Raw genomic sequence first — 14211 nt, 5'->3', positions numbered from 1 at the left:
ATATATAGTATTTGAACTTCCATTCAGTGAAACTGCCTGGAAGAAGACAAAGGAAAGCATTATTCATTCATTATTTTTAATTACTATTAACAATTAATTTATTAATTGTAGAGGGGATTTACACATAAGATGCAGGAACCAAAAACAGTTAAAAAAACCCCAGAAATAGCAGATACCTATATCTCAAGTCCCATGGACTGCAAGAAGATCAAACCTCTCCATTCTGAAGGAAATCAGCCCTGAGTGCTCACTGGAAGGACAGATCGTGAGGCTCCAATACTTTGGCCACCTCATGAGAAGAGAGGACTCCCTGGAAAAGACCCTGATGTTGGAAAAGATGGAGGGCACAAGGAGAAGGGGACGACAGAGAACGAGATGGTGGGACAGTGTTCTCGAAGCTACCAACATGAGTTTGACCAAACTGCGGGAGGCAGTGGAAAACAGGAGTGCCTGGCGTGCTCTGGTCCATGGGGTCACGAAGAGTCAGACATGACTAAACGACTAAACAACAATATCTCAAGTAAACAATTGCATTCTAGGATAAGCAACAAAACTCTCTATAGACAAAGCAAAAGGAGGGGTGGGAATGCCTAACTTAATGTTATATTATGCTGCTTTTCAAATCAAATATACTTGATCCCATCCCTCAGGAGAAGAACAGAGGACTATTGGGCTCAACTCAAAATGGTCCCTTCCACACTTTCAATAAGAGGCCACCCACTCTCACATTTGTCCTTGAATGAGGTAAGGAAAGCAGACAATCTGTTTACAAGATCAATGGTTATGGCATGGAAAACATGGAGAAACACTGGTCCCTGACCCTTTACCACTGTTCTTGTTCCTGAATCATCCAGCTTTCAGACACACAGACAAATATCAGCAGTTCTAGAATTGGGAAGACATAGGCGTTCACACCATCTGTGACCTGCTTCCCAAAGGGAAAGCAATTTCCAAAGAGGAACTACAAGGTAAATTAAAAGGCACTCATACTACCTGGGTTCAGGTAGCTCAGGCTCATTCTCTTGCACAGCGTTTAGAGAGCATGGGAGGTGGTCTAGAACACTTGCTTTGTTTGAATCCTTATGAAGGAAGTCACTTTCCTAATATAGAGCAATCTAATTGATCATGAAGCGGCGGGTGCTCATGGCCTTTGAATTGTACGGGAAACAGAATTAGGCCACCCAATTGAAGATCACAAATGGGAGGGGATCTGGACCACTCGCCTCCTCCAGTGGAGTGGTTAAGTAATATCTTTGAATATTGAATGTGTATGTCAAAGCCAATGGATAGAATAAGCTTAGAATAGCTTTGGAAGTGGATATAGGCTGTAGGGTTAGAAGTAGAAGATATGGTATTATTTGTAAGTGATATAATGTGAAGTTATTTTAAGTGTGATTAAAAAAAAAAGATAGTTAGAAATTATGACATATGTAAACTGCTAAAGATGAAGTAAAATGAAAATTAGATAGGTGGGACTTGGGGAAGCCCACCTAACAATGTTTAGAAAAATAAGGTTATGATAATAATTTGTTTGTATGGTTTGTCTTTTCTGTTTGTGTTTTTTATTTGTGTTATAAAATGAATATTTTTTTGGGGGGGAAATGGATAGAACAAGCATCATTAGATGTACTGCTGGATAAGTGTTTAATACAAGTGGTTTGTATTTGTTTAAAAACCAATAAAAATGTTTTTGTTTTTTTAAGTAAACCACTGAATTGCTCCACACAATGCAAACTGTTAACTTGCAAAACTCAGTGACATAAGTCATGGTGAAGGCCTTTGGCTCACAGAAATTAAACAAATTCATAGAGGGAGGGAGGAAGGATCTATCTGTGAGTATTAGGCTTGACAGCTGCATGGAGCCTTCCTTTTCAGGAGCGGTCTATCCCCTAATAGCGGATGCTGGAGAAAAGGGCTGTTGCTTCCCCTGCCCAGTTTCTGTCTTCTCCAACTCAACTGGCTGACCACTACGGGAAATGGGACATTGGGCTAGACAGACCTTTGGTGAACCCATCTGCTATCTTTACCCTTTTCCCTTAACTTTATGGTGGCTGCTATAGCAAGCAAGCCCCTCCTATGGGGAAGGGCCATAGCTGAGTGGTAGAATGTCCACTTTGCATGAAGAAGGTCACCGATTCAATCCCTGGCATCTCCAAGTAGGACTGTGAGATCCTCCTCATCTGAAACCTAGGAGAGCTATGGACGCTCCGTGTAGACAATACTGACCTTGGCTGACCAATGCTCCGATTCAGTGTAAGGCAGCCTCCCAGGTTCCCTTGCCCCCACAGATGCAGCTAAGTCCACGCACAGTACAAGGACAATCAAACCCTGGTCTCTTCTTTTTCCAACTCAGTGGTTCTGATTTCACTTCTTTTGCCATCTACCGAGCTTCGCCAGCTAGCCCTGAGCCGCTGGGACCATCAGAAGCTCCCACTTAAGTGCTAATTTTAATTGTGCTGTAATTAACAGATCCCATCTCAATTCCCAGCCTGAAGCTTCTGACATATCGTTTACACAGCCCCAAAGCAAGATCAACACACTCAAAGGTAACCAATAAGATAGAAAGCTTTCATTTTTAGCTAAAATGAAAACTTTGTCAACTTACTTTCTTTCCTTTACTTATCAAAATTAAAATGCTTGGTAAGCGCATCGCCACAACCACTCCTAAACTCCGCCAGCAATGAATCACCCCTATTTGCATCCCACCAAGAACATGCAATGGCAAGAGTGCACAGTATGTCACCACGCCATCTCCCACCTAGTCCTTACGGGGTCCTTGCAGCAGGATCACATTCATCCAGTGCTTTACCAGCTGCACTGGCTCCCGGTGGAGTACAGGGTCAGGTTTAAGGTGCTGGTTTTGACCTTTAAAACCCTATGCAGCCTAGGACTCATGTACCTACGGGACTGCCTCTCCTGGTATGCCCCGCAGAGGACCTTTAGGTCCATAAATGACAACACATCGGAGGTCCCAAGTCGCAAGGTGGTTAGATTGGTCTCAACTAGGGCCAGGGTCTTTTCAGTACTGGCCCCGACTTGGTGGAATGCCCTGTCACAAGAGACTAGGGCCCTGCGGGACTTGACATCTTTCCGCAGGGCCTGGCCTGCAAGACAGAGCTGCTCCGCCTGGCCTTTGGTTTGGACTCAGTCTGACCCTTATGCTTCCCTCCCTTTATGGTTTTGTTCTATGGGATACTATTAAAATGAGGCTGCATTTTAAATTGTATTTTAACCCGTATTTTAAATTGCCCCCCTTCCCCCCCTATTATGCTTTCATTGTAATTTTACTGGTGTTAGCTGCCCTGAGCCCGGCTCTGGCTGGGGAGGGCGGGGTATAAATAAATAAATTATTATTATTATTATTACCCTCATCCAAGAATCTGTTCAATCCTCTTTTAAAGCCATCCAAGCCATCCATTCTGTTTCCTTGGATGCCCATGACTTCAGTGGTATCTCCAGCTGTGTACAGTACTGGACAAGAAGAAACACAGAAGAAAAAAAGACCTACACTTTGGCACTGGCCATGTGCCTTTTGTGCTGCCTTTTAATCTTGGGTGATTTTTTAAATGGATGGTTAAGTGGGTCAGTTTTGGGGCCCTCCCCAGCCACAACAGAGAAGCTAGTGTCGCAACAGAGGGGGGAAGAACGCGTTTTCTAAATAAATAAGTAAACGAGGTGTTGTGTGTGGCACAGGCCAAATAATTCAGAGCATGTTTTGCAGAAGGCGGGGGAGGAGAATATCCTGACACATTAAAGAGCACTGCCGTGATGACTCAGCACATTTATCCAAATCACTTCATGCTGCCAAGGCACAGAGTCAAAGAACCACCACCATATATCCAGATTGTGACAGTACTCACCAAGTAAGGAGTACCAGCGTACCAGGAGTACCAGTATTTTTTTCCCCATTTAAAAAACAACTACCGTATATATGCCCTGGGAGTGGGGGTTCACACCAATCCCTGGCATAGGAATGTCAACCTGATAAATTTGGATGTTCTCCACCTCTGCATTGCAATCCAGAATACTTTCCTATCAAGGCCTACTGAGATTCAGAATTCTGATTTCTAAATGCAAGGGGTGCTGCTTTGGACAAAATGATTCCCTGCAGAGGAGACGTTTCCACTTACGGAAAGAATGTCCTCTGGCAGGCAAATTTTGGGCTGCTGTTTCTGAAGAGGTATCATGAACTTTTACATGCCCCATTCAAGCCTCCCACAACTTGCCCTTCTCAACTTGTGGGATGATCAAACAGCAATGTTCCTAAGGAACTTCTTACGTGGGTGTTGGCTATAATGAGAGAACCTCTTCACTCCGTAATTGGAAAGCACTGCAGGACTTTAAAATGTCTCGGTGCAGTGCAAGAATATGTGGACTCTGATTTACTGCAATGAAAACAACTCACCAATCACGCATTTCTAAGGGTAAGGAAGACTCAGAACATTTCTAAGCCGTTTGGAGGGGTTTCTTTTCTTACACATCAAATTCATATATACTGTACAAAACTCTCTTCCCACACTGAACGACAAAAATTTGTTTTCATTGTGTGTTTTCTACATCTACTGCTCTCTATTCATTTGAAAAATGGAGCCTCTAAATTGCACCCTCCCAAACCCAATTTCCTGCACACACACACACAAAAGAAAAGAAAATTGAGACTCGGAAGAGCTTTTTAACGTAAGAGCTGTTCAGCAGTGGAACAGACCACATTGGAAGGTCATGCACTCTCCTATTTAGAACTTTCTAAACAGAAATTGGACCACCATTTATCAGGGATTATTTAGCTGCAATTCCTACATTGCATTGCATTGGGCTAGACGATCTTTTTGAGTACCTTCCAACTCAAAAGTTCTAGTGCTCTCATGTAACTGATGGAACATTTTCTGGTTAACATCAGCTGGTAATGGCTTTTTGTCAATCATTATTTTTATCACAATTATTATATTAGGGGTTTTTCTGTTACAAGTGCAAATTAAAAAATAATGGATTTAGTTTAAAGAGTGCTTGATGCACTTCAGCTGGGCACCTGATTTTGCCGGTGTGAGTTTGAATCCAACCTGCAAAGAAGCAGCAGCTGGGAAGCAGTCTTTAGAGATTTCATCATAGCATAAACTTTTGTCTCTAAGAGTGCCACAGAATTATTTGCTGTAATTAATACAGAAAGTTCTCTCCCACCCCTCCCAATCCTGCTCCACTTCCCCAGCAGGTGGTGATTTTAAGATGCCTTCCGGAAATATGTATGTGTGTGGGGTGAAGAGACATTGGGGGATTCGCCAGGCTTGGTTGTTGGATTAACTTTGAAAGATAGCTTTCTTTTCAAGACATTGCATCCCCTCCCATACACCTACAGGTACTCTCAGGAGAGACACTGAGTCAGCCAACACGCCTCCCCCCTCTTCAGTCGAAAAGGCTTTCAGAGTGGCTTAAAGTGTAGTCAGTTAAAACAAGGCATTCCCTGCCTGTGGGTTTATAATCTAAAGCAGCATAACACACAAGGAAAAGGGAGCAGAGAAGGAAGAGGAAAAAAGCAAGCTCAGGCTCCAGTTCTTAAACAGTAGTACTTATAATGAACAGGTGGTATAAAAACAGATCGGGGGAAGGAGGTGTCTGATGGAGCTGGTCTTTCAGCAGAGCTGAAGGAATGACTGCTGACAGGTGACAGCTATTATTATTATTAATAATAAAAATTTATACCACCTTTCACCAGAGGCTCACAGGGTGGTTTACAATATAAAATCACAAAATATGTAACATAATAACAAATAAAAACAATAACACCCCACCCCTAGTCCATAGACTGTTTAATCAGTCAAAGGCCTGGTTAAAGAGGAATGTTTTCGCTTGGTGCCTAAAGGTGTACAATGGAGGCGCCAGCCGAACCTCCCTAGGGAAAGCATTCCACAAATGGGGAGCCAGTGGTGAAAAGATCCCTTCTCATGTTGCCACCCTCTGGACCTCTTAGGGAGGGGGCACACAAAGAAGGGCCTCAGAGGATGATTGAAGGTTCTGGGTAGATTCACATGGAGAGGCGCAGTCCTTGCGGTACTGTGGTCCTGAGCCACTGAAGGCTTCATAGGTCAAAACCTTCGAATTGGGCCTGGAAACTAACTGGTAGCCAGTGTAGTCAGGCCAGGATCGGTGTCATATGTTCAACCCGTCTTGCCCTGGTGAGAAACCTGGCTGCCAAATCCTGCACTAGCTGAACTTTCTGAACCATCTTCAAAGGAAGCCCTATGTATAAGGTGCTGCAATAATTTGCCATCTAAACTCCAGGAATGTGTAAACCAATAGAACACAGAGGGATAATTAATTTCCTATTTTCTTATCTGGCCAAGTCTCATGAGGCAGTTGAAGGGGCACTTGTTAAGATGGACAGTAAAGAAAGGCAGATGTCCAACAATATGGCAAATGTGGGAGCCTGACACAGCTGGCACAGGAAACCACATTGCCCATCCTCTGAGTCAGTACTTGTGAGGGAGTAAAGGAATTATCCATCCTGGAAGACAACAGAAGTGCTGTGATCTCTTATCTGAGAGGACTTTGCCAGAGGCAGGAAGATAAATTACCAGAAAGCCTTGCATGCTTGTTCTGAAACATCTGCAAGATTAGCAGCTAGTGGAATCTTTGCGTGTGACTTTGTTCCTTGCCCTGACCTCGTACTCCCATGTGCAGATGCAACGCACAGGTGCAGATTTCCCTCTCCTGCCTGGAAGGGATGCATTATCTTATATGCTGCCCTCCACACAGATGAAATCATTGCGAGGTTCAGCCAGAGGGCAAGGGGAGGCAAGGGCAAGGGCAGAATGCTGCAAGAAAGCCAACTCTTCCTGATTCATCTATGAGGAAATGTTTTGTGCATCCAGGGGATTACAAAGTAGATGTGTGCATGGAGAATATATTTATAGAATAATTATAGAATATGATTATAGAATTGTAAAGCTGGAAGGGATACCAAAAGTAATCTAATCCAACCCCCTTCAATGCAGGAATTGCATCTAAAGAATCCATGAGAGCTGCCCATCCAACATCTGCTTAAAAACCTCCAATTGAGGAAAGTCTTCCAAGACAGTCTGTTCCACTGCTGAATAGCTCTTACCATCAGAGAGTTCTTCTTAATGTTTAGCTGAAATCTTTCTTTTCATTTGAATCCATTGGTTTGGGTCCTACCCCGCAGAGCAGCAGAAAACAAACTTGTTCCATCTTTCATGGGATTGCCCTTCAGTTTTGAAGAAGGCTATCATATCTCCTCAGTCCTCTCTTCTCCAGGCTAAACATCCTCAACTCCCTCAACCATTCCTCATAAGGCTTGGTTTCCAGACCCTTGATTATCCTGGCCTCCCTCCTCTGCACATCTTCCAGCTTGTCAGTATCCTTTTAAACTGTGGTGCCCAGAACTGGACACATGACTCCAGGTGTGGTCTGACCAGAATAGAGGGGTAGTATTGCTTTCTTTGATATGGACACTATACTTTTGTTGATGCAGTCTAGAACAGCATGGGTTTTTTTGCTACAGCATCACACTGTTGATTCATGTTAAGCTTGTGGTCCACCAAGACCCCTAGATCCTTTTCTCATGTACAACTGACAAGCCAGGTGTTCCCCCATCTTATATGCCTCTTAAGACTTTGTCTCCAGACCCTTGATCATCTTGGTCTCCCTCCTCTGCACACCTTCCAGCTTGTCAACATCCTTCTTAAATTACAGTACCCAGAACTGGACACAGGACTCCAGGTATGGCCTGACCAAGGGAGAAGAGAGTGATACTATTCCTTTACTTGATTTGGACACTAGACTTCTGTTGATGCAGCCTAGAATAGCATCAGCTTTTTCTGCTGCTGCATCACACTGTTGACTCATGTCAAGACTATGATCTATGAATAATAATAATAATTTTTTATTTATACCCCGCCCTCCCCAGCCAAGGCCGGGCTCAGAGGGGCTTACAAACAATAATAAAAACAAGTTGAATGATTACAACTTAAAAACAAAAATAAAATACAACATTAAAATAATTGAACATTAAAATATTAAAATGTAGCCTCATTGCAGGAGGAGAAGGAAAAGAAAAAAGAAAGAGAGGGAGGGAGGGAATCAAATTGGCTCCAAGCCAAAGGCCAGGCGGAACAACTCTGTCTTACAGGCCCTGCGGAAAGAAATCAGATCCTGCAGGGCCCTGGTCTCATGAGGCAGAGTGTTCCACCAGGCCGGGGCCAAAGTTGAAAAGGCCCTGGCTCTGGTTGAAGCCAATCTAACTTCCTTAGGGCCCGGGACCACTAGGGTGTTGTTATTTATGGACCTTGAGGCTCTCCGTGGGGCATACCGGGAGAGGCGGTCCCGTAGGTACGAGAGTCCTAGGCCGTGAAGGGCTTTAAAGGTCAAAAGCAGCACCTTAAATCTGACCCTGTACTCCACTGGGAGCCAGTGCAGCTGGTAAAGCACTGGGTGAATATGCTCCCATGGCAGAGACCCCGTGAGGAGCCTCGCTGCTGCATTCTGCACCCGCTGGAGTTTCTGGGACAGCTTCAAGGGCAGCCCCGCGTAGAGTGAATTACAGTAGTCAAACCTGGAGATGACCGTCGCATGGATCACTGTGGCCAGGTCAGGGCGGGAAAGGTAAGGGACCAACTGCTTGATGTGGCGAAGGTGGAAAAATGAAGACCCCTAGATCCTTTTCACACACACTGGTGTCAAGCCAGGTGTCCCTCATCTTATATTTGTGCAGCCGGTTATTCCTGCCTAAATATAGAACCTTACATTTGTACCTATTGGTGTTCATTATGTTAGTTTTGGAGCAAACTGCACTCAGAAGTCATGCAGATTGGCTGGCATAATTGTTAAACTGGCCTTCATCCTAAGAGGCAAACTCCTTCCAAAGTCTCCTCCAGGGAAGCAGAATCCGCTCCTCTCTGCAACCAGCCCAGCTTGGGTGTCAACCATTGTTCTTGGAGATTGCCCGTCCCCTTGTTTACTTGTTGTTGGAGGGGAGAGTTCTCTGACAATTGCCACTCTGTGCCATGAAACATTAACAACCATTTCCTTTGCCAGCTTCTGCCAGGCAGTGTCAAGTTCAGGGTGGGGTAAACTTGTTTTGCTTTGAGATTTCAGAGATGTCACTAGTATTTCTGCTCTAGCTTTTGAAAAAGCAAGAAAGAAGGTTTTACCAAGACTAATAATGATAACGACTTATCCACAAGCCTGTGAGGCAGACCAATATTTTACAGACAGAGAGCACAGAATAACTGGGAAAAGGTTACCCCTAGTCACCAGAACTGCAAACACCATCCTTTATAATACAGTGGCTGTATCTGTGATTAGTCACATAAGGACAGCCTCATTCACTGACCGAAGAGGTTTTTCTTCCTACACACTGTTATTCATTACTCATTAACAAAAGGTTCCCTGTGAAATCTTAAAACAGAAAACAAGAACAGTGCAAATAATTTTTAAAAAACCCTCAGTAAAATGTCTGGTGGAATACAAAAATCTTCACCAGGCACCCAAAAGACCACAATGTGAACACCAAGCAAGTTTCTCTGGGGAGGCCACCCTGTAACCATGGGCCACTACTGAAAAGGCCCTCCCCCACCTCCTACCTTCTTTGACTTTAAGGGTCCAGGCAGGTGTATAAGGAAGAGGAGCCAATTCACTACACAGTCACAAGATGCAGGGAGACAGGGCCAATGCAGGGGGTGCCCCATTCTTTTGTGTGGAGCTCTGGATATCCTGTCCCTTCACCCCTCAACTTTTAAAGCAACAACAGCATGGCTTACAAGGTGGCTGGACTGCACACCACCTAAATTTGCTTTCTGGCCATGCTGGTCTGTGGTTGCTGTACACAGGAGCCTTGTAAATACTGAGTGTGCAAAAGCTGGGTGCAGGGGGTAGGCAGAGCTTGAGTGAGAAAGGAATCATGCTAAGATGCCAGGCAAGACTTCCAGCTTTAACTTGCGCATAAGGAACAGGTTTTGCCAACAAATTGCGGGTGGGGCAGAGGGCCCGATCCACTACAGTGTACCTAGAAAATCCTGAAAGCACCTCCCACTGAATGGTATGTGCTGGTAGCAACAGGCCAGGGTTTCTCATTTTCTCTCTCACTGAAATGCTTTCCATAATCCACTCTGAGGAGTTTTCTCTGGCAGCGGTCAGTGTTTGCGTGTGTTATTATCAATTCGTATATAAATTTTATGGAATAAAAATAAATAGAAGCTTCAGCCGAAACTTGCACCTTCTCATATAAACTAGAATACGCCACAGGCATGTTGCTCCCATGTCTTGAAAGCACCCAGCAACACTCCCACAAGGAACCATAATCTGGACACGAAAATGATATTGGAAGGACAGAGAAAGTTTCAGTGGCCTGCAACTCCCCCCCCCCCCGGCAATAGATCATAATGGCAGTGGTTAATGGGAGTTGTAGCCCAGTGTGGTGCAGTTGTTAAGTGTGTTGGAATAGGGCCTGGGAGAGGCCAGGGTTCGAATCCCTACTCAGCCATGAAGCTGACTGGGTAGCCTCTAACTCACCTCACAGGGTTGTTGGGGGATTAAACAAGGAGGGGGAGGACCATGTACGCCAACTTGAGCTCCTTGGAGAACGAGGAGGGTTATAAAGGCAACGAATAAATAATAAATAAACATTCATCTGGAGCGGATTATGTTGGTTGTTGCAGATGGTCACTAAAGCAATGTCCACCACTTGTTTTCGCTATCTGTATTTTAATACAGTGGTACCTTGGGTTACATATGCTACAGGTTACAGACTCCGCTAACCCAGAAATAATACCTCGGGTTAAGAACTTTGCTTCAGGATGAGACCAGAAATCGTGCTCCAGCGGCACGGCGGCAGCAGGAGGCCCCATTAGCTAAAGCGGTGCTTCAGGTTAAGAACAGTTTCAGGTCAAGAACGGACCTCCGGAACGAATTAAGTATGTAACCAGAGGTACCACTGTAGATTTGTGGGGGGCAGGCTTTACATTATGTTACTTCCACTGTAGCTTAATTACTTTTAAACGACCATCTTTTATATGTTTCTGGCTTTCTGCGTTTTAGCCATGCTCGTTTTAATTCTTTGTAAGCCTCCTTGAGACCCGGTTCTTGGAAAAAGGTGGGGTATAAACAAAATCAACAAACCAACTGCACACTTCCCAGAGTGTACGTAGTTACAGTTCCCATGGGGTCATCTGCCATATACTCCAACGTGGCAAGCAAGGTTTGATCTGCATCCCCAGAGCTGGAGTTGCAAAGCAGTATGACCTGCAAAGGCCTTGAATCTGTGTGTTTGCTGGCACAAACCCCTCTTGGGTCAGCCTCAGCTGTGATATGGGGATAATCATGGCCTCATATCACATATCTCTATTCCTTGCAACATCCTAGCAAGGAACAGAGATAACCAAGCTGAGCATTTAATAATATCAACTCAGTACTTGAAAAATTCCAGTTACATGGAAGTGAAAAGAGAAATGAAGTGCTTAGGACTGACATAATTTATCTGCGATTCAGAGAAGGGAAAATTTAACACATCTAGAGATTTAAAACAATTTAAGCTTTTATCCTTTACCCCCCCCCCATACAGGAAGAAAAGAAAAATATAGATTTAAGCTTAACAATTTGCTGGATCTAATGACTATGGGGAGATTTGTTAAGCACAGATGCATGATCAATTTAAACAATGTTTATATGAAGCAACAGTTTATACAGAAAGCTATTTATGGTTCACATTGTCCAATTCATTTCTGTCTTCTTCACAACAACTTTATTATCTGACCCCGTCCATATATAACTAAATATATTGATACAGCATTTCCCGCTTTAACTATGTCAACCTTTTAACGAGCACATGATAAAATTCTGCTGGCAAAGCACTAGGCACAAACAAATCTATTAAAATACAAGTAGTGGTTGTAGTTATGAGGTGCTAGTAATTTTTATACTAGGCTCCCTATGCTTTTTTGGGGGGGTGGGGGTTTGAGTTGCCAGTACTCATGTATTGATAAAAGTGGTGGGGGTGCCAGCACAAAATGGCTGCCATGGGCAGTGAAAAACAAGTTGCCAAAATGGTCACAAAAGATGCCTTGCCAGCTCCAATGGCACTTTTCATATTTATGGGACCCCTCATAAAGCAATGTCTCCATGTGTCAAACAAATAAAAAGAGGGAGGAAAACATGGCTTCCACCCCAAAGGATTCTGGGAATGGAGAAGGCAACCCTCGTGATGAGGCTGCTGAGACTCTTCTGGCAGAAATCTCCCCCCCCCCCAAAAAAAGCTACAGTTCTCACAGAAGAAGAAATGATTATTAAATCAGTTTTAAATCTGTGGCATTCTTAATGCGGAGGATTCAGGTATGATTTTTGAAGTGGCAACCAAAACAGCGAAGAAACCACAAGGCAATATTTCCACAGGATGTGGAAACCGTGTCGCAGCTCATGTATGTGTTTAATTTCACATGATTTTTACACCTTAAAATGGATGCCTGAGGACTGGCTTATCACAACCATTGATGGGGAGAAGAAAAAAAACTGTGAAGAGGAGCAATCGTTCCCAACCACATTCCCAACCCTGAGGCAAATCCAACCTTCAAAACCCATGTGGTAAAACTGGACTTGTGGATACACTCATATGTACAAATACCCACCCACCCCATAAATCTACATGGAAAGATTGCCAGTTTAGGACCCATGTTTGAAAACATGTCAGTTCTCCACAAAGGCCATTTCACTGCACCAAAAGAGAGAGAGAGAGAGAGAGAACAAGTAGGCCACCCTCAAAATGTGTGTCAAGTTTTCATAAAGGCTGCTTTAACAAAAGAAAAACACCACATTGTGCAGTTCTTTCCATAAATATTTTACTTCTAGAAACAAACACATAAGGTGTGTTTTTGGAATTTAGATGTGTTTGGGATCTTTGTCTGGTTGGGGGTTTGTTTGTTTGGAATTGGGCTTCTTTGACCACCCCCCCCCCCAAAAAAAAACCCTGCACTACAAGGACCCAAACCAGGGGGGAGGGAGAATGGAAACTTTTTCATATTTTTTTTAAATGTGAAAAAGTAGAGCTTTGCATAAACCCAAAGCTAAGAATTTTTCATCATCTTATTAACTTTGATAATTGCTGTCTATGTTCAAGTGAAACTGTTTTGGCAGGGAATGGACACAAATACACCTTCCAGACAAAAAAAAAAAAGTGTTTCAGGTCACAGCAACTCTTGACCCTGTTTTCTTCCCCATCCCACCAATTCCCCCCCCCAGCCCTTTTTCTTGCTGGCTCCCACTGCAAAACAAGCCCCAGCCTTATAAAGAAGATATTCTTTGCTGCGTTTCCATAGCAACAGAATCCGGTTTAGAATTGCAAGCAGCACAAGCACACAACACTCATCACCAACAACACAACCACACACACGCACGAAATCACATGGTGTGTCAAGTTGGTATTAGACTACCAAAAAAATCTATAAGGCAAAAAAAGGAGGGCAGAGAAGAGTGGTGGGCACGGTTGCCAACTGACCAAAAGAATTACTGACCAGGCTTGTTCTTGTGCCTGCAACAGCTGCTTGAATTGTGCAAAATCAGGTGAAGCTGTTCTTGGCACATAGAGAGATGCCACCATGCCTGGATAATGGCTGTAGATTGAGGTGCTGTTTAAGTACACAGGAGCAGTGGCCAGTAAAAAGTTGTCAACCCTATAGGTGGTGCAGGATGAAACCCTTCTAGACAGGATTCTATTTCTGAAGACAAAACAAAATGAAAGGTGGGGAGGAAAATAGCAGGATTTGGGGTATTTCCTCTGCCTCCCCCCCCCCCGAGGCTACAGGAGGTAGGGTGGCTCTGTGGTTAAATAATAGTAGTAGTACTGTAATTCACTGGAATTAAAGCAAAAGCTTATCCAGCTCTGCATTCGTCCCCCATCAAGGGCCAGACAGATCCACCTGGGGAAACTTGCAATACTGTAACTAGTGTCTCAGCACCAGAAAGATTTACCTGCAGTAGATTTAGGGCAAACCAAGAGAAAGACGTTTCCAGTCAATTCACTTACGGAACACACTGCTTTGGCAAAGGAGCAGGACACATTCAAACCGAGGAGGAAGTCTTTATCTGTAGCGATACCTAAAAGAGTACTTTTTTCAATACCAACCGCCTTGGACCCTTCAATCAGCAGATGAGGCCTTGTTGGTGGAGTTACCACTAGAGGCTGCCAGGTTGTCACTGACCCATGACAGGGCC

The 14211-nt window shown here is 44.0% G+C and overlaps 1 protein-coding gene and 1 long non-coding RNA gene across 3 annotated transcripts in view; one reads left to right on the top strand and one right to left on the bottom strand.

The window, feature by feature from the left end:
- Positions 1 to 14211, bottom strand: part of ABCA2 (ATP binding cassette subfamily A member 2) — a 106089-nt gene that overhangs the window by 78237 nt on the left and 13641 nt on the right. Inside the window, exon 1 of one of the 2 annotated variants that reach the window (XM_081179577.1) lies at positions 12630 to 12904. The exons of the other annotated variant lie outside the window; for it this stretch is intronic. Coding sequence (XP_081035703.1) covers positions 12630 to 12686 — 57 coding nt within the window. The 5' untranslated portion in view covers positions 12687 to 12904. Of the gene's footprint in view, positions 1 to 12629; positions 12905 to 14211 lie in introns of those variants that run through there. 2 annotated transcript variants of the gene reach the window in all.
- Positions 511 to 3878, top strand: LOC308579103. Its single transcript, XR_014004287.1, has 3 exons — positions 511 to 744; positions 2470 to 2546; positions 3402 to 3878. It is a non-coding gene; the product is annotated as an uncharacterized lncRNA (long non-coding RNA).

Source organism: Podarcis bocagei, assembly GCF_964188305.1.
Source record: "Podarcis bocagei genome assembly, chromosome: Z".
NCBI classification, from domain to species: Eukaryota; Metazoa; Chordata; class Lepidosauria; order Squamata; family Lacertidae; genus Podarcis; species Podarcis bocagei.
Note: the sequence above shows the minus strand (reverse complement) of the source record. Positions and strands in the feature narration are given on the sequence as shown.